The sequence below is a fragment of the Lynx rufus genome, unplaced genomic scaffold, assembly GCF_022079265.1.
Source record: "Lynx rufus isolate CCGP_SWC_20201006 ecotype Redwood Valley unplaced genomic scaffold, mLynRuf1.p SCAF_13, whole genome shotgun sequence".
Taxonomy (NCBI): domain Eukaryota; kingdom Metazoa; phylum Chordata; class Mammalia; order Carnivora; family Felidae; genus Lynx; species Lynx rufus.
Window position 1 is genome coordinate 45,231,741 of NW_025814827.1, and position 25,835 is coordinate 45,257,575.

General features: G+C 44.2%; 1 protein-coding gene across 4 annotated transcripts in view; it reads right to left on the minus strand.

Moving 5' to 3' along the window:
* Nucleotides 1-25,835, minus strand: part of ACIN1 (apoptotic chromatin condensation inducer 1) — a 34,481-nt gene that overhangs the window by 1,712 nt on the left and 6,934 nt on the right. For 2 of the 4 annotated variants that reach the window (XM_047075460.1, XM_047075458.1), the window contains 14 exons: nucleotides 19,960-20,048; nucleotides 16,955-18,214; nucleotides 16,238-16,453; nucleotides 15,622-15,737; nucleotides 7,854-7,995; nucleotides 4,384-4,426; nucleotides 3,388-3,521; nucleotides 3,138-3,290; nucleotides 2,493-2,634; nucleotides 2,025-2,170; nucleotides 1,537-1,644; nucleotides 1,290-1,397; nucleotides 729-1,053; nucleotides 527-627 (listed from right to left, as the gene is read on the minus strand). In XM_047075460.1, coding sequence (XP_046931416.1) covers nucleotides 527-627; nucleotides 729-1,053; nucleotides 1,290-1,397; nucleotides 1,537-1,644; nucleotides 2,025-2,170; nucleotides 2,493-2,634; nucleotides 3,138-3,290; nucleotides 3,388-3,521; nucleotides 4,384-4,426; nucleotides 7,854-7,995; nucleotides 15,622-15,737; nucleotides 16,238-16,453; nucleotides 16,955-18,214; nucleotides 19,960-20,048 — 3,083 coding nt within the window. The remainder of the gene's footprint in view (nucleotides 1-526; nucleotides 628-728; nucleotides 1,054-1,289; nucleotides 1,398-1,536; nucleotides 1,645-2,024; nucleotides 2,171-2,492; nucleotides 2,635-3,137; nucleotides 3,291-3,387; nucleotides 3,522-4,383; nucleotides 4,427-7,853; nucleotides 7,996-15,621; nucleotides 15,738-16,237; nucleotides 16,454-16,954; nucleotides 18,215-19,959; nucleotides 20,049-25,835) is intronic. The other 2 variants (XM_047075459.1, XM_047075461.1) reach the window with 2 other exon arrangements.

The window sequence follows — 25,835 nt, forward strand, 5'->3', positions numbered from 1 at the left end:
TGGATTTCTTGGGGCGCCTGGGTGGCTCGGTCGGTTAAGCGTCCGACTTCGGCTCAGGTCATGATCTCACAGTCCGTGAGTTTGAGCCCCGCGTCGGGCTCTGTGCTGACAGCTCGGAGCCTGGAGCCTGTTTCAGATTCTGTGTCTCCCTCTCTCTCCGCCCCTCCGCTGTTCATGCTCTCTCTCTGTCTCAAAAATAAATAAATGTTAAAAAAAAAATTTTTTTTTTAAAAGAAAATGGATTTCTTGGCTAACGGAAATCAATTTCCAAGAGGCATGGCTGACACAACTATATAAACCCAGTTCCTGTCTTCGTGTCAACCTTTACCCTCTTGGGTTTGGCTTCTCTGTGGCATACTTGGCACGTGGTTCTTAAAACTACCTCTTTCTGTGATGCTTAGTTTCTCCCCTTACTATCCTAAGCCAACACCTGGGCCTACTCATCCCTCTAGTCACGTGACTCTCTCTGCAGCCTGCCGGCAAGACTGGGTGCTACTCTGAGTGGAGCAGGAAGGTGAGCACTCACCTGGCTGTCAGTCAGAGGGAGCCAATAGATGCAGGGAGCTGCCTTGGTTTTACGGAAAAGGTCATCCAGCAGCTTGGCAGGTGGTTCCTCCTGAGCTTTCTCTGAAGTGGAAGAAAGCAAGTCAGACTTTATGCCTCTGACCCTGTGTCCCATCCCATTTGGACCCCTACTAACAGGTGTGTATGCCCCCACCACTAAGTACCTTTCTTCTCACTCTTCTTTTCTTTAGACTTCGCACGTTCCTTGCGGCGGCGGTCACGGGACCGTGATCGGGAGCGGGGCCCTTCTCGAACTTTGTCCCGATCCCATTCACGCTCTGATCGAGTTCGCTCCCGCCGCTCCATTTCCCGTTCCCGCTCTGCCCACTGTTCCCGCACCGCCCTCTCCTGCTCCCGCTGTTCTGCCCGGGGATGCTGTGGTGGCTGGGCTGGGGGTGGGGGCGGGGGGTGCAGGGGCCGTGGTACCCCCTGCTCCTCTGTCTTAGTTTCAGAGGGACGGTCCACCAAGAGGCCCCGGTGATAATCCAGCTGTGGGTAGAGGAGGGACAAGGACAGTCAGGATGGAGATGATATCACTCCCACTGAAGGAGCCCAGGTACCAGGGCATACAGATTTTGGAGCCCCATGGTTCAACCAAAGGAACCAAGGGGGAGGGAGAAGAGGGAGAAGGAATCTCAATGACTGCAGGTTTGGCCAGGATCTCAGCTGGTTTCTAGCAGATAATGGCCTCCCCTGCCCCTCCTTCCTTTCTCTAGGTTTCTTACCTCCTCTTGCTCAGCATAGTCAGCACAAAGGAATTTGGGGTTGGACTGGGGCCACTTGACCCCATGTAGAGCTGTGCGGGTGGCAACTGCTTCCTCTACTGTTGAGTACTGGTGGAGGAAGGGAGAAGGTGGAGGGTCACAACAGGCCTCAACCCCTCCCACTTGCCACAGGGCCCTCAATTCCACCCACATTAGTCACAGAAGGAAACCTATGCCACAACCTAGAGGATCAGCATCCTTTCCTCACCGTTACAAAGCAGTGAGATTTGATCTTGTCAATCCAGAAGGCCTCTTCCACCAGAGTTCCTGTCCGTCCCAACAATTCCTTTAGTTGGCCTAAAGTAAAGGGACGCACCTGCCAGCGAAAACGGAGTTTCAGAGTCTTAAAGAAAGCAAGAACAACACTGTAACTAGTATTCAGATTCCCCAAATCTCTGGCACAGGAGGACAGCTTCAAAGTCTGGGTGAGGGCAAAGGGGTCAGGAACTCTCTTGCATGGGAAGCGAGTGGTAACAGAGATACTATGTGCCAGGCCCTCCACAAATCCTCCAGACAAACCTTACAGGCTGATACTTTGGCCCTATTTTTCAGGTGAGGAAACTGGTTGTGAGAGATTAAGTTCAGTTGCTCAGTGAATAACTGACAGATCTAGGAGCTGAAGCTAAGAAACAGGAACCCAAAGCTCAAACTCTTAACCACTGAACAATGTGCTGTGGGGAAACAACGCCGACTCACCAAATTGGAGATGTGGACGATGTTACTGATCTTGCCCCGGGGCGGGGAGGGCACCTGAGCAGTTCGGACTGGGTCATCAATTGTAATGGAAACTCCAGACTTTTGCTGGCTAATGGAACGTCGAGTTAAGGTATCTCCTAAAGTCACTATCAAAAAGAGCACACAAACGGTTTTCAGCAGGGAGCAATGCTGGCTCTTTTACCTCTGATACGCCTTTCTTTTCTCTTATTCTCCACCACGTAGTCACTCTTCCACCTAATGTGCTGAACACCTATAATGTGCAAAGTGAAGCTCCATATTATGGAGATTGAAAGATTCTAACCTAGCTCTCATGCAGCTTAGTAACAAGGAGGCGGAAGTAAAACAGATATGCAAAATACTAAAATAAAAGGCAGAAAACATTAAATGCTTTAAAAGAGGTCCAAATAAAGTGCTCTGGAAATTCAGAGAACTGCATGCTTCACCTACCTTTCTTTACTTCATGCTCCACAGGAGGGGGCAAGGCCACCTCTACTGAAACCTGGGGAGGTATAGGGGGTTCTGCTTCGGGCTCCTTCTCTTCTTCCTCTTCTTCCCTCTGCCCATTCTCTTGGCCTTCGGCAGGTACTACCTGTAAGTATCAGACAATGGAGGAATTCTTAAACACCAAACTGGCACATTCTTTTCAGCCTCTTGTTCCTAAGAGGGGTGGTACATTTAACCTAGCATGCTCTTTCAACTAGGAGAAAGATTAAGTTCTCTTCCACCAGATCCTGGGATTATTAATGGTTCGACTGTCATGAGGAAAACTAAGACAGGAATGGGCAAATTTTTTCTGTATATGGCAAGATAATATTTTTAGGCCTTGTGAGTAATACAGTTTCTGTTGCAACTATTCAACGCTGATGTTCTAGCACTTAAGCAGCCAGAGAGATAAGAATAAATGGGTTGGCATAGCCTTGTTCCAATATGACTTTATTACAGACAACAGGTTAGATTTGGTAGTCTGTTGATCCAAAAGGGCAGTTAACCCAACCCTCTGCACAGATGGCAGATTTCCCTTCTAAGACTCCACCTTAGTTGCCTGCTCTGAGTCCACTGCCCCCTCCCGACACTGGGGTGCAGAAGCCTTACCTGGGTGACAGTCCGGCATATTTTCAGCCCCTTGTCATGTGTCCCATCGTCACCATTACGCTCTGTCTCATCCTCAGAGATTCGGGAGTCATCAGCATGAAGATCCACAATAGCCTCCTGCCCCGCCAGGGGTTTGATGTCGGGGATGAGGCTCTGGGACACAGATACCCCCCACCCCGTTACACTGGGCCCGTGTCTACTCCCACCTCAAAGTGTCTCGTCCTCCCTTCCCCGGCTCCTCCCACCTCACCTTGAGTGATTCAGTGGTGATACTGATGGAGGGCTTCTTCTGTGTGGTGGCTGTGCTGGCTCCCCAACGCCGCTTCCGACCAGGCTGGCCCCCCTCTGTGTCACTGTTTCCAGCTGGCACCCCCTTGGTAGCTGCTGTCCCCAAGAAACAGGACCCAACAGTTAGATGGTCTCAGGTCCTCTGCTGGTTCACACCATAACACATACAGATAGCCTTCGACTGGAATTTCAGTAAAAGGTTAACTTAAGGAAATTTTATTTGGGGACTGGGAAACATTGCTTCAGAGTGAACAATAAAAGGACTGGAGCTACTTCCTGACAGATAAAAACTACTAATCTCTAAAGGCAATGAGGGATGGGTAACTAGGGTGGTGTGTTTAAACTTTCAGTGGCAAAAACAGCTAACATACTGGAGAAGGCAGACTGAGAAGGACATATGAATACAAGAAAACACGGCTATGTGATACCAATATCTAAGTAAAGTTAAGACTGTGACATATCTAATCATGCTTCACATTCATTTTCACACTATGATCTCATATTTAAGTTACAAAGATTTATTACGCTTTTATGGATTTAGAACTTCTTGGTGGGAAAATGTCAAAAATGTTACTGTTTGAGGTGTGAGCACTCTTAAGACTCTCAGAAGAAAACATAAACTGATAAGCATTATATGGGAATCCCTCAAACCTACTCCTGGTTCTGAGGGTTCAGATACTTGGACAAGGAAATGCACGTAGGGCTAAACAGGAAATGGTGAGACACCTCGCAGTGTGTCTCATTAGTTAAGAAAGAAATGTGACCTAGGAAAAATGACAGGGATTGTCTGAAGTTCTGAATTACAAAATGGCCAAGATGGAAATCTGCTGGGTACAGGGAGTGGGATGGGAAGAGGTGACCCAAGAATGCCATGGAGAAAGAATGGGAACCTATTTCTCTATAAACTCATTTTTATGGTTACTTTTGACCTTTATCAGGGATTTGGGGCTAGACTTACAGACAACGGAGATCTTCCTCTTGAATGATTTGGGCAGCGAGCTCTGTATAGAGAAGAAAAGGGGGGAAAAAAAAAGAGAAAGAGACACACCCCACAGAGAGGGGGGAAGGAGGTTAGATGGGGCAGTCTTAGCATAGGCTCCAAAGACACAGAGAGAGAGAGAGACACAGAGACAGACAGAGACCAAAACAGAAGCGGCAAACGGCAAAAACGAAGCAGAATCAATGCAAGTTAGAGAAAAAAATAAAATCAAACATCACAGCAGGGAAAAGTCATCTAGTCCATACCACACCTGTGTATTAGCTTAACCAGAAATAAGCTGGAAGAGGAATTGAGGAGCCTCCCAGCCCTTTAAAGGCATTGGTCATGCCCTCTTCCATTGTCTCTAGGGGTCAAGAGGACACCAAGCCCAATAAGGTATGCCCAGAACTGGGTCATCTAGTCCTCTCAGAAAACATGAGGAAACAAGGAAAACCACCTTTGGAATAACTGTCCAGCCTGACACCCACTAACACTGGCAGTGAGTCACTTGGACAGCAGACTTGTTAAGACTGTCCGCACCCCTACAGGGCAGCACCAGACCCACTGGAGATGAGGCTCCCTAGTCAACTGCCAGCAGAAAGAATTTAAAGGTGCCTTTGGTACAGAAAGGTTTTTATGATGGGCAGATTGTCCCCAGGGAGCCTCAGACTTTCTAACCACTGTACAGAGCTCTAGCAGAGCCTTCCTGGTTCCTTTCAACCGGGGCTTAAGGCTTAGGGGCTCTGCCAAGGACTAGAAACTCCCAAACCTGCTTTGGAGCAAATTTCTACCCCAAACACTCAGTGGGAAAAAGACTATGGACAGAGCAAAAAGAGGAAGAGAGAGAAAAGGGGATTAGAGCATTTTGAGATTTCAGTGCTTATTTCTGGAAAAACTAAGACCTACCACCCTTCTAAAGGGTAGGGCAGGACCCTCTTGATGAAATCCCCTTTCCCCATCCACCCCCCAGCCCCGTTTGTGTCGTCTAACCAAGTCTCCTTGGTCTCCGTTAAGGGCCAGCCTGACCCCTAGCCGGGCCGCTCTCGATGGGTAAGTTAGTGAGGAAAAAAAAAAAAAAGAGAAAAAAAAAAAAAAAAAAAGAGGTCTTAATTAAAACAGGAAAAACATGAACCAAATAAATAAATCCAATAAAGAAATCAGAAAAATAAAGAAAAAGAAAATAATTAAAATAAAATATTAAATAAAAAGAAGAAGAAAATAAAGAAGAAAATAACTAGGAATATGACAAATGTTCCAGGTACCATCTCACACCTGGGATCTTCAGTTCAGCCAATCGCACCTCACTGTGTACTGTATCTAGTCAACCGCCGGTCCAATCAGAATGAGCCCTCCCTGCTAGGCGCTGTGCAATTGGTGGGGGGTTGGGTTGGCAAAAAAGGTGGGCGCACGGCGTGGTGGTCAGCACGGCACTGCCAGAGTCCTCCCAGGGGCGCAGGGGGGGCGGGAGGAAAACGTGTGGGGGGACGCTGCCCAGTTTCCATGATGTCAAGACAGTTCACTGGTGGTGGCCAGGCTCAGCGAGGGGTACGGGGGGAAAGGGGGCAGAGACATCAGTCCCAGCCCTGTAGGGGCATCATCTTGCAGTCCCTGATGAGATGGCCTGTGAGTAGCAGGAATAGTCCTGGCCTTTTATCGTGACAGGCAGGCAGGACCCTATGTCCACCAGTGGCAAGATGCAGCAATACCACCACCCAATACTTGGAATCCAGGTGATGACTCCAGAGTCCCTTTCTCCTCTGCCTGTAAATGGGGAGGGGGTCCTCTCACCGAGTGGGATCATGGAGCCTCTGATGAAGGCAGGCTGGGGGTAGTAGGTGGACAGCCCCAGGACCTGGCACACATTCAGCAGCAAGGTCAGAATACTTTTCTTCTGAGAGTTGTGTGTGGCATCTCCTCAGGGACTCCAGCTGAGACAGTGGTTCCAGTCAGGTGGATGGATGAGGCCCTGCCTCCAGGGATGGAGGAGAAGCCGGAGCAACCAACATGCTGCCCTTCACCATGGACAACAGGGACCAAAGGAAAGTCCTTCTGATGAGCAAGTGGTGATACATGGCTGGGCTGTCATCAGCATTAAATCCCTGGGCTCAAACCCTAGACTTCTCTGCAGGGTTCCTAGTCGTCACAGCTTAAGCCGAGAGCCTCCACTTGGAATTTTACAGCATGGCACTGTGATCACAAACATTGACTCTTTAGGAGGTCTTGGTGCCCTAGATGGGGATCCCAACAGTCTGCAGCAAACAAGGCAACCCACAGTCCTCAAAAGGGTTAAGGGCATGTGGGCAGGCGCCCCAGCACTGACACAAGCTCTTCTTGGGGTGTCCCAAATAGGGAGATGATGCAAGTCCACCCCTTTCCAAATGTTTTTTGCTTTCTCAATACAAGTCTCTCCAGAACAGTGCTCTTCTTGGCCCCCTGATGTAAGCAAGGCAGGGAGGCAAAAGGGGGCCCATCACAGGATCCCATATACATGCCCCCCTCTGGCCAAGACACCTGGATAGCAGACTCGGCTCTGATTGGGCAGCTCAGTAGCAGCGGGTGGGTCCAGAGGAAGAGGCGGCATCAGCGATTGGCCAGTTGGGCAGGGTTTTATTTTACGGGCGGATTACCGTACATGAGGTACTTGGACAAAGTTTTACGGGGAAGAAGGACCTTGTAATAAATAATATTCTGCACATCAAATCACTTTCACCGGCCCCCACCCCCGCAACACACACCAAAGAAAGGCTACACACACGACAGTCCCTCCCATCCTGTTAACCCACTCCCAAACCCAGCTAACTCCTTCTCTATTACTTTAAGAGCCAAGAAGACTTCGCTGGCTCTGATGGGGGGAACCCCCTGAATTGGGTGCAGGACACAAGATAATATATATGCCAAAAAAAGGAAATAGAGGGGTCAGAGAAATGGAGAAGGGGCCTCCGGGCTCACCCAAGTGCTGGCTTAAGTAGCTATATCTCTGCAATATGACCACTAGAGGGCAGAGGAGGAACAAAAATTCCTCAGCATGGCTGGTCAGCTGAGAACCACCACAGCCCACTAGATGGCGTTGAACTCCCACAGGCTTTTAAAAAGGAGGGAAAGCTAACAGTTACTACAGGGAGAAGCTTGAGAGGGTAGCAGGGAAAGCTGGGCCTGGGTCTTAGATAAAGGGCCATTAATTGACGTTTCCTTTCGTTACAAACTTCCAACAGTCTGCACTACACTACTTCCCCAACAGGGAAAGGGGAACCAATGAGCCCTGTCCCCATCACAAGGGGTCTCCCTTGCTAAACCAGCGAATTCTCCCTTGGCCCTATCCTGATCCAAGTCTGTCTAGTCCCTTCTTTTTAAAGCTATCCCACTGTGTAAGAGGGATCATCAAAGTGGTCTACTCTCTCCCCTAGGCCCGTTCCTGCCCGCCCACCCCAACAGGTGGCTTGGAAATTTACCTCTTTCTTCTCCTCATCTTCGGCACTGCCCTCTGGGCGGTCATCATTGCTGACTTGGTCTGCAATAGGCACGGGGGGTTCTGGAACCTCATTTTCAGGTCTGTTTTCACTTGTGTCCATGGTCACTTCCTCCTTCTCCTCACTGACAGTATGGGGAGAGGTATGGAGGGAAGGGCAGGAAAGAACCAAGGGGAAGAGAGAGCAAGACGTTAGGTTTTGGGTCAGGAAACCCCCATGCCTCATCACTTGGGTGGGGTTGGGAGGGCTGCTTTTCAGATCAGACTAGAGACCATGCCCCCACAGGAAAAGTGAGAAACTGTTTTCTTTGGGAAAAGAGCACAGATTGTAGCATCCACATCCACTCACTGCTCAGATAGGATAAAGGTGTGATGAGTGAGGTCAGGACTCCCAACTGTTTTTAGGTAATTCACCAGAGTACTCTTATATGGAAAGGAGTAACATCCCTCTCTGAAACAGTCCCTCAAAAGTCAGTGTGATTTGCCCACAATCCTGTGGCCTCCCTATCCCCTGGCCACAGGCATCTTTAACAAAATTGCATGAGAAATTAAAGGAAGCTTGACTGCTTAAAAACACGAGAAAGAATGTCCGTGGCTGTGGCAAATGATTCCAACCTTGTGTTTATTATAATCAACTGCTTAATAAAACCTACTGACCCACAGGATCTGGAAACATCAGGAATGGAGAAATTGTGGGGGAGGGGGCTGCAGGGAAAGCAGGGCTGATGAAGGTTCAAGCTTCAACAAGGACCCTCTGTCATCCAAAAAGAAAAAGCTACAATTGCTGGAGTTTGAAAGCTCAGAGAAGAATCAGGCCACTTTTACCTGCTCAGAGGTGTAGGAATTGTTCTTATATTCGGCTTTCGCCCAGTTTCTCCCACTCCCTCATTCCAACTTCCAAGAGATAAAGAGAGCAGGCCTCCTAGTCAAGACACACCCTCCCCCCACACCATGTATCGCCCCCCCAATATTGAATCCCCCTACGCCCACTCTGAATCACACAAGTTAGCTCCCATTTCAGGCAATGAATCCCAGAGATTCACTTCAGATAAACTATCTTTCCATCCCCTTTTTCTGTTTTCATCCCTAACTTCTATCTCTAACCTCATCCCCACTACCACTGTTCCCAGTGTTTGGGTTCCCCCAAATTAAGATGAGCAGGAGCCTAAGACTCAGGAGAGGGCAAACCAAGCCCCCCACCGATAACCACCACCAGAAAATTCAGCATTCCCAACGGGCTGACTGACACTCAGAGGTCAGAACAGCCTCCCCAGAGCAGGCAGGGAGGGATGCATGGGAAGGGGGAGGGGAAAATCGGAACTGTGCCCCCAGCTAACCGGCCCCCACAGAAACATGCGATTCAACTGCCTAAATCTAAAGAAAAGACTTATCCCAAAAATACCTATTTCCCACACGGAGAGGGCAAGTTGGGCCAATTAGAAATCAGGCAGGAAGGACAAAGAGGGAAAGCAGAGTGATTGAAAACAAACCAAAACGAAAGACGGAATGAAAGCCATGGGGAAGAGAAGGAAGATGAGGTGGGCTAAAGTGGTGGGGTAAAGGGATACATGGAAATGTGAGGCTCTCACCCTTCTTTGCTTTCTGATAACATGATTTTTTTTCTCCCCCTGGAAGTGCTGTTTATCCCTTTCTGGAATGGAAGAAATAACAAAAACCAAAGAAAAAAAAAATCCTAAAAAATTATAAAAAAAAAAAAACAACCAAAAAACCCCAACACCTTCCTTGTCCCAAGAGCCCACCACCTCCTCCCCAGCCACCCGATCCAGAGAGAGAAAATCGAGATGCAGCAACTGGGGATCCAAAAAATGGTAAATGGAAGGGGAGGTGGTGGTGGTGGTGGTGGTGAGGGGAGGCTAAAATAGATCTGGCTTTTAAGAGATAAGCGTTAAGTCCTCACGGCAAACCCCGAGTTCAGCTGGATTGGTCTCTCTGGAGAAGGAGGAGGAAGAGGGCCAGGCTGCTGGTAGTGGCTGGCTCTATTGTATTGGCGGAGCGGCGGCGATCAGCCGGAGACATGCAGGGGAGCCATCTTGCCACTTACCCAGCAGCCCGTGTGTGCGGATGGGGGAGGGCCCTGCTGCAGCAGGGGAGGGGAAAGAAAAAAGGGAGGGCGCTGAGTGAGCAAGGTTCTTATCCTCTGGCAGGCCACAGGGAGCTCACTGCTGGCTCAATAGGCCTGGCCTTTTTCCTTCTTTTCTCAGGTTACAACAGCTACCCAGGCCTATCCCCACAGGGAGAGGGTGCGCTCTCCTTGTCTTCCCAGGGGGAGGAGGGGGGGGCTGGGTGGACAGGGCATACAAAGTTACAGAGGCTTGCTTGGAAGATTCCAGAGAATAGATGGAAGGGAAACAGCAGAGCTGGGAGTGAAAAATGATTAAAGGAAGACAACAAAGCCAAAGTTGAAAGAGACACAGAATGGAGGGTCCTGAGCAATTTTTTATGTGTCTACCTCCCCCCCCCCCATCCTAGAAGCCAGTCAGCTGTTCATGGCAGGGAGGTGGGATGAGAACTGGCACTATCCAATCACTATAGCAGCTAGCTAGCTGCTCACCCCAAGCAATGACCACGTGTTATTACTCCAACCTGTCCTTTCTCTAGGGATGGTGGGAGGAGTGGATAGCAGAGATAGTTCCTTTTTGAGTTACCAGTAGAGAGGGGGAGAGGTGTCTCTAAAGAGATGACAGACAACTTTGTTTCAAAGAGTCTTTAATAAGGTCACCCTTCCCCGGGGTCCACTGGAGCCAGAAAGGAAAAGGATAAACAGGGCAAGGGGGACCTTGGGTAGCTGTAGCACGAAGGCCACATTTTGGAGCAAGGACTCCAAGGTGAAGGCTTGAAGTAGATGAGAAACTGAAGACAGCAGTTACCTGGGGCAGGGGTGGGGGATATCTGTTGGGCCGAAAGCGTTTAGGAACTAAACAGAAACTATTAATCATGGGCATCTTCACCAGACTACATGTGAAATAGGAAGCTGACTCTAACCATTCAAAGAAAGCACTCAGGAGATGTTCAAAAACACTGCTTTGTTGAATGCAAAGGTGATCCTTTTGTGTCCTAGTGGCAGCAGAGGTTTAACACTAAGACAAGCTCCTGGGTACTTAACCAAAAGCTTGGTATTATCTCATCTGTAATACCAGAGCTTTTAGCTAGGAATAAAACTTACTCCCCAATGCTTAAAATCTCATACATTCCAACCACATGCTAAAGTGGTCATGTTTACACATTACACATTTCCTTTCACTTAGTGGTCCTTGTCTGCCCAGTAAGACTGAGAGCTCTGCAGTCAAACTGGCTAGGGCCTAGTCATGACCTGCCCAGCTCCCATACAAGTTCTGTGATTTTGGGCAAATCTCTGATTCTGTGTATCTCTTTCTTAATCTGTAAAGTGGGGATAACAATAATACCTATCTCATGGAAGTGTGATGAGTTCGCCCTTAAGAGTCTGGCTTGGATGACTTTTGACTCCAAGTCAAGGTAAAGACATACATAAACACATGTACATTTAATAGGTCATTATCTCATTTGATGCCACCTATGGAACTTTTTCTGAGTTTTCTCAAAGAGTAGACTGCTTTTTCTCTGACGTGAAGGTATTCGGTAGTTGGTCTGACAGGTTTTCAGCAAAGACCTCATCACTCTGTATAATAACCGCTGGTTGACTTGCCCCTCACCTCCACCTTGCAGGGCTCCTCAAGGTCAGGGGCTACATCCCTAGCCCAGGGCCTAACACAAAGAAATGCTCCATAAATATTTAAGACTGTCACTGGGGGTACCAGGAGGACATTTTAATAATTGCTTGCTGAGTGGCACCTGGGTGGCTCAGTCAGTTAAGCATCTAACTCCTGATTTCGGCTCAGGTCATGATATCACGGTTCAGAGTTTGAGCCCCATGTTGAGCTCTGCACTAGCAGCAAGGACAACTGCTTGGGATTCTTTCTCTCTCTGCCCCTCCCCCACCCCCCAAATAAGTAAATAAACATTAAAAAAAAAATCATTGCTTGCTGAACTAAAAGTTTTCTTCCTCTTTTTTTTAAAGCTCTATGCCCAATGTGGGGCTCAAACTCTTGACTCCAGATCAAGAGTCACACCCTCTACTGACTGAGCCAGACAAGCACCCCTAAGTTTTCTTCTTAAAAATTATTGTAGATGGAATTCCTACAGAAAACGTTACCTCACGAAGAATGTTAGCTTCCAACATCCTCAGATAAATGTTCCCTGTCCATCAAATGTCCTAAAATAGTTTGGGCTGCCAATATGCCTCTCCAGAAGTGGCTTCCTTGGAGAAAGAATATTTCTTTCTTGGAAATTCTATCTCGTTTTTTCAAGAATAAGAATTTTACCATGTTATCCTTGGCTTTCTTAAGACACAGTGAGTTTGTGCCATCTATTTCCCCACAAAAAATTCTGTGGGATCCAAGATTCCCAAGACTTTATTTTCATAAGAAAAAGATGAATCCTTCGAATTGCCCCCCAAAGGGGCTCAATCTACTTGCAGGCCCAGTCCCAAAACCTTGTTAGCTACTTGTCAGAGCCCCATGCAGCTTTTCTTTGTAGCCCCTTTTAGACAAAAAGCATCCAGGCATCTCCCTTCCCACATCAAGTTCTTGCACAAATATTTCTGAGATCTTTGAAAAATCTGTGAAATTGCATGGGGGCTGGGGGTCGGAGATATCTATCTATAATTAAAGAGCACACAAAGCATTTGTAGGCCAGAAGAAAAGAACCGAACTACTTGGAGACTAGTAACATATTATATAGTTCATATCAAGATTCAGAGAAACTGATGGGAAAGGAAATTTCTACAGGCATACATGTCTCAATTTTAGTTACTGTAGAACATTCATGAGCTGAAGACCTGATATGAAACTGACTAAGAAATAACGGGATGTGACTACTCCCAAGCAGTGAAACTTAAATACATAATCCTGTAGGAGCATACTAGTTCCAAGATAACCAAGAACAGAATGATTTGGGGAGTTATGTCTTTAGATCCTCATTTCTCAGTGAGGGAACGCTATTGAGAATAATACATTTTACTTTTTAAATTATGCATCATTTGCATACTGGCACTGCAGGTCCCCTGGAGAGTAACCATTACGCTGTCATACTGGTTTAAAGGACCATTTCCTTCCTTCATACTCAGGCAAGCCAAAAGTCCAAAACTGCTATTGCCTGCAAGGGTTGTGTCCTCAGGAAGGTTGTATTCAGAAAAATTCAAGTTTGAATTAACTACTGCTGGATGATACAGCCGCCCACACGAAAGCTCTTATTTTCCCTCTATTTTTTTAATGTAAAAGAGAGTAGCATTATTTTCTGCTGTCTGAGGACATTTTTGTTATATCCATAGCAGGCAAAGATTGGATTTTGGAACATAGCCCAACCGAAATAGGACTGAGGGCTCACAAATTACTATTCCAAGCAATGACAAGATACCTTACCTCATAAATTTAGAATTCCTCAGGACACAATCAGAATGGATTTAACAAAGCACGGAAAAAGTTAGGCAATTTCTTCCAGGTGCTGAGAGGTCCATGAAGTCTTTTTTTTTTTTTTTTTTTTTTTTTTTTTTAACACTTTACTGAATCAACAGGCCCTAGCTCTCTTGTTGAGACACACTGGAAAACCAAGGTTAAGCCACAAATAGTCTTTTCCATTTAGCACTGCTGATCCCACTTTTAAAATTGGCCAGGGGCCCCAGTGGTCACCAGGCTGAACACTAGGACACTAGAGGGGTGAAGGACTAGGAGGAGTGTTGTGATTCGGTTGAGCCTCCAGAAATGTAGGCAAACTTTTCTCAAAGATTCATTTATCAAATCCAATGCCAGAATAGCCTACAGGTTTTGGCCGTTGGGCATGTCTTTTTATTAGGCTGCTGAACAGACCATCTGGAAGACAGGCAGAGGGAAAGTAAGTAAAGGGGATGTGTGTGAGTTACTCCTGAGGCCAGACTGCATTTCTAATCTATAGGCTGCTCCACTGAAGCTTGCCTAGGCAACAATGGACAATCTCAGTATTTGCCCAAGGTGCCACTTGCCTATCACCTTGTTGGAATCAATGTAACTAGATTGCTTGCCTCAGTTGTAAAATGAAAGATCAAAGCCACCTTTATGTGGGGAGAAAAACTCTATATGACTCCAAGCTTCACTTGTCCCAGGCTTACATGCAAAAGTACAGAAATAAAGATGTTTCAAAATGGCATCAAGTGCCATTTTGTAGCCAGGATCTCACAGACCAACTGAATATTAGGGCAAACAAAACCTTTTCAGAAAATTACTTGCCTCTCAAGGTGCATAGGAGGCAGTTCCTCAGGCCCAATTAGTAGCAAGTTGTCAACACCTACTTTGGAACTGCCATTACACAAAGGACATGCTGTACCCCCCCATGGGATGGGGTAGAGGAGGGCAGGTATTATCTCTGCTTGATGGATATGGAAGGGAAGCTGTCACCCCATTTCCTCATCGATGGTGTAGCTGGGGAATCCTGAACACCTTCCAGAATCCGCTGGGTTTTCACTTTATGGTCCTAGAAGAAAAACCCCTCTCCAAAGGATAATGTACCCATCCCCAAAGGGAAAAACAAAAACTTTTCAAAGTCGAGTGAACTTTTGACATTCAAACCAAAAAATGGCCACAAGATGGCAGCAGAGGCAAGACCATTAGACTGAACAGCAGCAAGGGTATATCCCAAGGCAAAAACTATACAGATAAAGAGTACGAAACTAGTATTAAAGTCCTAAGGAAATGAGGTAATCAATCGCCTGCCCACCACCCTCCAAAATCTGAGGCAAGATAGTCCGAAACTCTCATAAGAGAGTAAATTATTAGACTTTTACATAAAAGGGAAAATCATACTGATAGTATTAGTGTTAAAACGACATAAAACCAACATGGAACAACTTTAGGTCAACTGTCTACACAGGATGTTCACTAAAGCAGTACAGGATTCTTGATGTCCAAAAGCTAAGCAATCTTATTTCCACAATGCTTTGCTTTTCATTTCCCATGGAACTCTGAAGCCAGGAATTTGGGTTCAAATGCTTCTTAATTTATAGTACCTAGCTCAGAATACTGAATGATATACCTGTTCTTACCTGTATTTTTCGAAAAATAAATACAAGGAATAAAAAGTTCAAATTATATAAATGGCAAAAATCAATCCAAGGGTCTTATGGGGCCCCCAAATAAACTTCTGACTTCCTTCATGTACACTTCATATTTTGCTGTATCGTATCCAGTAAAAACTACGATGGATTATGCTTAATAAAAAGACAGCTAACAACCAGGGAAAACAGTGAAAACTCAAAAGCAACCCCCCTGTGTCTTTCTCAGTAGACTTTTGATATCCTTTATTAAACTGTGTTCCCAGGCTCAGATGTAGCTGGTAAATGTGAATTAAAGATTGAGTTAAGCTGACCTGAGTCAACTCCCTCACTGTCTTGAGTTTGGAAACCAAAGTCCCTACCGCCTGTTCCTTAAAGGACCTGACTATTTTGGTCAGAGGATCCCAGAAATGGGTTTCCTTATGCTCTAACCACCACTTTTCAGACTACCTTAAGAATTCTGGTGGCAGCTCTTAATGTAACAACTGAAACCTAGACTTTGTCCAGATAAAGCTCTGCCTTCTGTTTTAAAAGGAAACTAGGACTGCGTAGTTGAAAGAACCCCAGGGAGTGAAGAACTACCCCTCACTCCCAGTTCCTTGTTATACCCCAGACAAGATCGATTACTTACACAGTGTGATGAATCCTTTCTGATTCTGGTAGGTGAGAAGTCTGGGTCTCTGAGGTTTGGGGCTGTGTGGCAGCTGGTGGCTCTGCCTCTTCAGCTTCACACTTCTTTGGGCTCCCCTGTCAGGACAAACATAGCAAAACAACATAGCAACGTACTTAAATCTGCTTGGTTCCTTTTCTTTAACCTGGAGCTGGTAAAAGGCAGAGCAGGACTTACACAGTAGCAGCTCCACACTTAGCCCTATATACCTTCATTATTTTAGTTTAGAAAGTGGAATGGAATGCCACTTCAAGAATTTCTATGCCAGCAATCATTTTATTAGAATTTTTTTGAGAGAACTGAGAAAAGGCTTCCTTTGTGGCAGAAAAAAAGGAGACATTCTACAGAAGTGACTCTGGGAGCCCTAGAGATGAGAACCTTGCTGCTTAGCCTCACATAGAGCTTTCATGAACCAGGGAGCCGGAACGGAGTTCAGTGGAATCTTCCATGTATCCCCAAATATCAACGTTTCTATCGAACCTTATCCAGACCAACCTTTCAGTTTTACAGCTAACACAAAAGGGAAAATCATGCCTAATCCTCCATCTCCCACTAGGGAGGGGGCATAACAGCCTACCCGCTCAGGTTGTAACCTCTGGGTCACATGCTTTTCGGCTGGCTCAGGTTGGCTTAAACGCCTCATTCGAATAGAGGATGAGGTGGAAGTCCTCTCCTTTGGCTCAAGGACCTGCAGTTGTGGCACTGGTGGAGTTGCAACCTCCTGACCAGAAGAGGGATCTTTGGTTTCAGTGTAGCTGGTGCTGCTGTCTCTGGAGACTCCAGGGCTCAGAGACTAAAGAAATGAAGCACATAAAGCAAATTATTTTATATGATTATGTATTTAGTACATCACTGAGTTTTCCAATTTCTGCTGACTCAGTTTAATACTTTAGACCCTTCTGTCTCTTATGTTTATTCCTGTTTGAGTTAGTGATCTCTTGGACTTCCTAGAGTATTTGCCAAATTATTTATTAAGTCCCAACTAAGGTGCTGAGATGCTGGGATGCTAGAATACACACATAAAAAGGCATGTCCATGTCCTCAAGTTTACAGTCTAGTGAAGAAGACGGGTAAATGATTCAACTTCAGAATCAAAGGGACTCAAAAAATGAAAAAGAACTCTAGGGATCAATGGGTTGAAAATCAGACTCAGAGATGATAGGAAAGTGACCTGGGGAGTAAAAGTAGTTTTTCCCATTCCTGCCAGGAATTATAATAGGTTCTCCTGGGATTGAAAAACACTGGAGTACAAGATAAAAAAACATCAATGCACCCAAGATTCTCCCACACTTACTTTTCTGCTGTTGCTTGACGCTGAACGGGAACGGGAACGTGACCTGGACTCTGACGTTGATCTGGAGTCCATCTCAGATCTACCACGAGGGTTGGTGTGAGTACGTGCCCGAGATCCATCTCTCTGCTTGGATCTTGGAGATGAGTGAGATTGAGAGCCTGAGCTGTCAGGAGAGCGGGATCTTGATCTAGAACTGGAGGATGAAGAGGAGGACCGGCTTGAGGATGAGTCAGCTGACTGTTTCAATCTGTGGCTTGGGAGAAGAGTATGAGAAGCCCTTCTGCCTTCCTTCTGTTCCAAAGACAGCTGTTTCAGAGATTCCTCAGTGATCCCTTTGGCCGGTGCTAATTCCTCAATTTTTAGAGGGAGTGGTTGAGCAGATTTTTCTGACTCAGTTTCAAGACCCTTCTGGGTTGAGCATTCAGCTAGTGTGCTTTTCTGAACTAGAGGCAGGACACTCTCCTCTGGCACTTTCTCTGCTAGAGACTCTGCTTTGGTGTCTGCAAGACTGGACAAAGGAGACAGGCCTCCCACCAACTGGACAGTATGCTGAGATATTAATAGCTCCCTGGCCTCAGCATCTGTATTATGAGGAGACAGCTGAATGAGGACAGGGGGAGCTGGGCCTTCCATGGGCTCTATTTCTTCTTCACTCTGGAGTTGTGTATTAGATGGTGGAGAAGATGCTTCCTTGGTAAGTAAAGGTGGGGGAGTTTCCTCCTCACTGGCATTTTGCTCTGGTTGTAGCACAAGAGGGGCCTTCTCCAGATCTTCAGTCAGTCGAGGAGGGGAAGGGGATTTCGATTTTTCCTCGAAGCCTTTTAAAATTTTTACTTCCTTTTCTTCCTCCTCAAGAGAAGAAACTGTTTTCATCTCTTTCTCCTGCTGATGTCTGGCCATATGACTTCTTCTGGCCTCTTCCTGGGACCTTGTAACTCTCCCTCCTCTCTCTAACCCCTCCTGTTCCTGGGATCTTATGGTTTGGGATCTCTCATCTATCACCTCCTCTGGTTTTGCTCTGGGTATCTCTTCCCTCTCTTCTGTTTCCTCAGACTGTTTCAGGACTGGTACATCCCTAGATTTTTGTCCCTCATCATCTTCTTCCTCTTCCTCATCTTCCTCCTCTTCCTCCTCCTCTTCTTCTTCCTCCTCTGTTTTCAAATTTCGATCTGCTCTGATCCGCAGATTTCTGGAAGGTGCCTCTTGGTCCTCTTCCTCCTCAGCAGCCTGGCTGCACTCAGAGAGTTTAGCTGCTCTTGCCTGAAAAAAAAAAAAAAAAAAAAAAAAAAAAAAAAAAAAAAAAAGATAGTTATTTGTTTATTTATTTAAAGTAGGCTCCATGGCTAACGTGGGGCTCAAACTCACAACCCTGAGATTAAGAGTCACATGCTCTACCCACTAAGCCAACCAGGTGTCCCGGAAAGGAAAGATATACAATAGTTCCAAGTATATTTGCTCACTATCAACAGAGGAGAAAAAGTATCTCACAAGATATACATAGGAAGGAGAAACTCAAAGACACGTGTTTTCAGCAACATAAACAAGTGTCTCAGTAAACAAGCATGACTTATCGAGCTGTTACAGGAATCAAAATAGTGACCAAAAGGAATACAATAATGAAACTGCTACTAGTTTTTAGTTTCAAGCTTTAAAAATAAACTGAACGTCTTTGGACGCCTGGGTGGCTCAGCTGGTTAAGTGTTGGACTTCAGCTTAGGTCATGATCTCACGGTCTGTGAGTTTGAGCCCCGCGTCCGGATGTGTTGACAGCTCAGAGCCTGGAGCCTGCTTCAGGTTCTGTGATTCCCTCTCTCTCTGCCCCTCCCCTGCTCGCACTGTCTCTCTCTCAAAAATAAACAAACATTAAAAATAAATAAATAAAAATAAACTGAACATCTAGAAAGTAGCAGGGCAGGTGGGGGAACTGACGTATCATCACTTAATGTAATTATTCTTATCGTTTTGGTATATTTAATTTTTTCCCCACTATTTCTTTTCCATACTCATAATTTTACCACAAATATCCTTTTGTATTCTGCTCACTTAATACTGTATCATATGGCTTTAAAATTTTTTTGTTTGTTTTAAAGATTTCAAGTAATCGCTACACCCAACATGGGGCTTGAACTCACAACCCCGAGATCAAGAGTCATATACTCTACCGACTGAAGACAGCCAGGTGCCCCTGGCTTTAAAGTTTTAATTAAATAACTGTATCTTTTCTAATAATGTATTTTAGAAATACAGACCAGCCTGTTAATTTTCACAATTAAATTTTAATTTTTATGGGGCGCCTGGGTGGCGCAGTCGGTTAAGCGTCCGACTTCAGCCAGGTCACGATCTCGCGGTCCGTGAGTTCGAGCCCCGCGTCAGGCTCTGGGCTGATGGCTCGGAGCCTGGAGCCTGTTTCCGATTCTGTGTCTCCCTCTCTCTCTGCCCCTCTCCCGTTCATGCTCTGTCTCTCTCTGTCCCAAAAATAAATAAACGTTGAAAAAAAAAAAATTTTTTTTTAAAAATTTTAATTTTTATATATTTGCTTAATTTTATATATTTGCTTCTATGCAGATTTGCTTAGAAATCTGAACACCAGAGCAGATCTAAATTAAAAAAACCAGGGTGGCTCAGTTGGTTAAGCGTCCGACTTCAGCTCAGGTCATGATCTCGTGGTCCGTGAGTTCAAGCCCCGCATCAGGCTCTGTGCTGACCGCTCAGAGCCTGGAGCCTGTTTCGGATTCTGTGTCTCCCTCTCTCTCTGACCCTCCCCCGTTCATGCTCTGTCTCTCTCTGTCTCAAAAATAAATAAATGTTAAAAAAAATTAAAAAAAAAAATTAAATTAAAAAAACCAAAGCAAAAAAAAAAAAAAAAAAAGATAGAGACGAGAAAGAAGATAACTACAGAAATCTAAAGAGACACCAACTCTGAAAAAGTCTGAGGAAGAGAAGGAGAAGATAGCCAAAGCAATACCTGAAGAGGTGATAGATGTTTTAAGAGGTATTTGAATTACCTGTCTGACCCTGGATGATCGTCTTTCTCCTTTCCTTGGTTTATCATCATCAGATTCACCTTTCTCTTCAGAAATAGAGGAGCTTTTTCCTATCAAACGAAAGAAAATCAAGTCAGACTCATGGCGTAAACACTCGTTCAAGGCTGCTTTCTAAAATTCAATCAATCATAGCATATGAGTGGGGCGCCTGGGGGCTCAGTTGGTTGAGCATACAACTTCGGCTTAGGTCATGATCTCACGGTTCATGAGCGTCAGGGTCTGTGCTGACAGCTCAGAGCCTGGAGGCTGCTTCACATTCTGTGTCTCTCCCACTTCTCTCTGGCCCTCCCCTGCTCACACTCTGTCTCTCAAAAATAAATAAACATTTAAAAAAAAGTTTTTTTTTAAATCATAGCATATGAGCTAGCCAATATATATCTGTATCAATTTCTTTGACTTCTAAGCAGAAGACCATATCAAGTTCTAAGACTCAAGGTCTTATTGATAATTCCTGCTATGCATGTCTGGAATATTTTCAGTATCTCAAAGCTGATTCACAGATTACAAATAACTCAAATAAATATATGTAAAATAACTACCAGGGGCTTCAAACTGTTTAGCAGGGATGTACAAAGTATACTTATTTCTATAAAATGTTTTGTCACCATTTTTCTGGATTGCCTGACAAACCAGTTTGTGAAACAACAATCTCATGAAATAAGTACTTAAATGAATTGTTTTCAGGCCCTAAGTTTCTAGAAATTACTTCAAGCCCTGCACAGGGCTTTAGAAATGGGCTATAAAGAGCTCAAGGTAAGATTTCTTTTTGGAAGGAAAAATAAGTTCAAGAAAACTTGAAAACCACTAGTCTAGGTCATTTCAAAAGAACTCCATGTAAAGCTGGAAAAAATTTCATTCATATTCCACAAAGGAAGGTAATGGTACATAAATCATTTAAACAATCTGAGTCTCAATGTCTTAACTAAGAAAAAGGCAGAGATGGATCGAAAGATTTCTAAGTTCCCTACCAGGATTAAAATATTACACAGAATACAATGCAAATATCGATGAGAACCACCTTAGAAAGCAGCCTAAACATTATTCCAGATACTTAGCTAGATTGGGCTCAATTTTAATATAGTACAAAACTTAAATGATCCATAAAACCATCTCCTACACTAAAAGTATTTAAATTGGTGCAAATAAAGCAGATGGTGTGAGGTCTAATTCAGTCTTCTTATTTCTATATCCCAACAATTTGGGGCACCTGGCTGACTCAGTTGGTAGAAAATGTGACTCTTGATCTCAGGGTCATGAGTTCAAACCCCGCATTAGATGCGGAGCTACTTAAAAAAAATAAAATAAATATATACCAAAGAACTAAAATGAACTAGTCTTTGCTTCTGTAATTATAAGAAGAAACAGGGGCACCTGGGTGGTTCCTCTGGTTACACATCCAACATGCTCAGGTCATGATCTCATAGTTTGTGAGTTCGAGCCCCTAACTGGGCTCTCTGCTGTCAGTACAGAGCCCACTTCTGATCCTGTCACCCTTTCTTTCTGCCCCTTCCCTGCTTGCACTTTCAGGCTCTTTCAAAAATAAACATTAAAAAAAATAAACATAAAATGAACTAGAAGACTGCACATATTTTCTAAAACTTTACTCCATCATCACTTGACTAATAAGATCTCTGAATATACACCATTTTACATCTGGGTTAGTGAATAAACACCTGCATTATGGGTATGTGGTTAGGATATATAATGACAGGCCAGACTCTCTAGCAAACATTTGAAGGATAATCTGTAGGAAATTAATAAATAATGTGATTATAATAATCAATAAGAATTTAGTAATTAAGTGGCCTGAAATAGGTTAAATTACAATTTGAATAAACCAAAAGAAGATTGTTTTCCATTAATTTCAGATAAAGCTCCTTTACAAAAGTTTAAAAGAAAGAAGTTATTTTGGTAGTTTAACCAAAAAAAAAAAAAAAAAAAAAAGGCAGAGGCTGGGGGCGGGAGGGCTGAACAGGCAGAGCACAGAGAACTTTTACAACAGTGAAAATACTCTATATGATACTGGAGTGATGGGTACATATTATACATCAATCCAAACCCACAAAATGTACAACTTAAGAGTGAACTCTAAGGTAAACTATGGATCTTGGGTGATTATGACTTGTCAATGTAGGTTCATCAATTTTAAGAAATGTACCACAATGATGGGGGATGTGGGTAACAGGAGAGACTACGCATGGGTGGGAACAGAAGGCATACAGGAAATCTCTATACCATCCTCTTAATTTTGCCCTGAACCTAAAATTGCTCTAAAAAAAAATAATGTCTTGGGGCATCTGGGTAGTTTAGTTAAAGCATCCGAATCTTGATCTCAGCTCAGGTCTTGATCTCAGGGTTGTGGGTTCAAACTCCACGTTGGGCTCCAACCCCACGTTGGGTTCCACGCACAGCATGAAGCCTACTTAAAAAATAAAAAATAATTCAAAAATAATGTCTTAGGAGGCACCTGGCTTGCTCAGTTGGTAAAGCATGCAACTCTTAATCTTAGGGTTTTGAGTTTGAGCCCCTTGTTCAGTGTAGAGATTATTTAAAAATAAAAATCTCAGGGGCACTTGGGTGGTGGCTGTCAGTTAAGTGTCTGACTCTTGATTTCAGCTCAGGTCATGATCTCACAGTTCTTGAGATCAAGTCCCATGCTGGACTCTACACTGACAGCAAGAAGCCTGCTTGGGATTCCCTCTCTCCTTCTTTCTCTCTCTGTCCCTCTCCCACTCTCTCACTCTCTCAGAATAAATAAGTAAGCTTAAAAAAAATCATGCAGGGGCACCTGGGTGGCTCAGTTGGTTAAGTGTCTGACTTTGGCTCAGGTCATGAGCTCCTGCCCATGCTCTGTCTCTCTCAAAGGTGAATAAACACTTAAAAAAAAATCATCCAGATGCTCAAAAAAAAGAAAAAAAAACAGTTAACCAGGTCAGAGGTAACGTAAGGATTTGAATTTTGTAGACATTTTAAGCTTATACACAGACAAAGAAAAGATGGGGAAAATTATACATCAAAATATCAGCTGAGGTTTTTTTAGTGTGTAGGACTATGGATGATTTAAAAACTTGTTTTCTCGGGGCGCCTGGGTGACTCAGTCGGTTAAGCATCCGACTTCTGCTCGGGTCATGATCTCACGGTTCGTGGGTTCAAGCCCTGTGTTGGGCTCAGTGCTGACAGCTCAGAGGCTGGAGCCTGCTTCAGATTCTGTGTCTTCCTCTCTCTCTGCCCCTCCCTTGCTCATGCTCTCTCTCCTTCTCTCTCCCAAAAATAAAATAAAAACATAAAAAAAATTAAAAACTTGTTTTCTCTAGTTTTTCCAAATTTTCTTTAATAAATACATACTTTTGTAATAAAACAATAAATATTATTATAACTTTTTTTTTTAGATGTTTATTTATTTTTGAGAGAGAGAGTCACAGTGCGAGCAGGGGAGGGACAGAAACAGAGGGAGACACAGAATCTGAAGTAGGATCCAGGCTCTGAGCTGTTAGCACAGAGCCCGATGGAGGGCTCGAACTCATGAACCATGAAATCATGACCTGAGCCGAAGCTGGACGCTTAATCGACTGAGCCACCCAGGTGCCCTGACAATAAATATTATTAAAAGGATAAAATCCTATCCTCTGGAAGAAAAAAAAATACTCCTCAAATCCTATAAATAGCTAAAATTCATAGGCCTAGCCATCCCAAGTATTCGTTTTTATCACTGCAAGTTCTGAGAAACATTCTCTGTTTTCTTTTCAATTCATAAACAGAAATTATATGCACATATTTAAAGCCATACTAAAATGCTTTGTGGTGAAAAACAGGCTTTCAGTAAACACACATATGCTCTGAATAAACAAATGTGATTTTAAGGGGTGGGAAAAAGACATGTTTTATAAAGCTGGCCAGATTAATGTGTTATACAGGTCAAAGAGTTCTAGAGTTGTGATTTTAAAATTTATGTACAAGCAAAGAGCCTTTTTCTCTACCTATTGAAAGTTGAGTGCTATTTATAACTTGGATCATAATGTTGTCCGGATGCTGTAAAACTACAGTGATAGGATTCTAAATGTTAACCCTCTGGAAGCACTTGATTCATCAAAGAGACGTGGGCCATTCAGAAAGTTTTGGTCATGACTGTTTAGCAAAAAAAGTGACAACTTGGAGGGGACCCTCAGACATAAAATAGGAACTCAATAAGCAATACAAAATATAAAGAAAAAAATAAATAAAGAAATCAGGAATCACTAGCTCTTAGTAAGGAGCTGATCTGATGCAGACAAGCTTCTGGGAAAGGGGACATCTTCTTTGATGGGCACAAGATGTCTTAACGTAAGTGTCTTAAGCCAGATGTTAACAGTATGTGTAGAAACTGAGTACCTTTAGCAAAGGATGGAGCCAATGTATTTTAGGAGTTGAAAAGCAAGTCAGAGTAAATGTAAGATTTCTAAGATTCCAAAGCCAGAAGCCTTCAGGAGAAAGTGTAAGGTGGCTGCTAGACAGTGGAGAAGTGAAGAATGTTTAAGGTCCACATAGGAAAGCAGTATCTTCATTCTAGAAGATAAATCCATGGGCAGGACTGGCAGGACCCAAGTAAGGTAGTTAGAGATCACATCAAAGCCTGTGTACAAAGGGTATCCTTGGGTATGAATGAGAAGCAGGAATTAAGAGAAGAGAACTGGCAATGATGCCAAACCTAAATCTGACTCATGGCATCTGAGTAAGTAACTTAACTAGCGTTTCTCTAGAATCTCAGCTTTCAGATTTAATACAAGAAAAAGGAACGAGGACTGTATGCCCTATAAGCAAAAGGCTAGTTAAGATTTCCTAGAGCTATACCTTTGTTAAAGAACCTGTATTCTGATATCCACTTTTAAATGTTTTTGTATTTTCCTAGATTGGACTCTTTTTGAAATAACTAACGGCGGCAATAAGAATTTCTGTATACCCAATCATGACCTAGAGGTCAGTCCAGACAACTTCTGACTATGGACTTCCCACACCTCAGAAAAATCTGAAGAAAGTGGTAGAAAGAGAAGTCAAGAAGGAAAGCCAGGGAGGATTTTATATACCAATTCTTCCCTATTTGGGAGATTGCTGGAACATAAGGCAAAGATCCTCATCAAATGTAATATTGAAAAATTATTCTTTCAGTTAGTCATTCACAAATTGAGTTGATTAACAAAACTACCAGGGGACTTTTAAAAACGTGTAGAATCCCAGACTCCCATTCCCTGAGACTCTTGGGGTAAGGCCCAGGAAGCCACATTCTTAAAAAAAGTAATACAAAAAAAAAAAAAAAAAAAAAATCAGATCATCAGGTGCCACTACCGATTAGCAAAATATGTCACTAGAAACCTAAAATCAAAATCTTTAAAAAAAATTTTTTTTTTAACGTTTATTTTTGAGACAGAGAGAGACACAGCATGAACGGGGGAGGGGCAGAGAGAGAGGGAGACACAGAATCGGAAGCAAGCTCCAGGCTCTGAGCCATCAGCCCAGAGACCGACGCGGGGCTCGAACTCGTGGACCGCGAGATCATGACCTGAGCTGAAGTCGGACGCTTAACCAACTGAGCCACCCAGGCGCCCCTCAAAATCTTAATTAAAGAGAGGATTCCCAAAACATCCAAATAAGCTGGTATCTCAATAGTTTCCTGGCCTATGGCAGATTAACACAGCGAACCTTGAAAGAATCTAATTTTCTGGGTAAACTCCAGGCATTACCACTGCTCCAAATACACACTGCTAGAACTCCAAACTACCACTTCGTTGAGGATCTTGCCCAAATTTTGCACGACATCTATGAGATCCATATTCTAACCAAGATCAGAGGTAGGAAGTTTATGG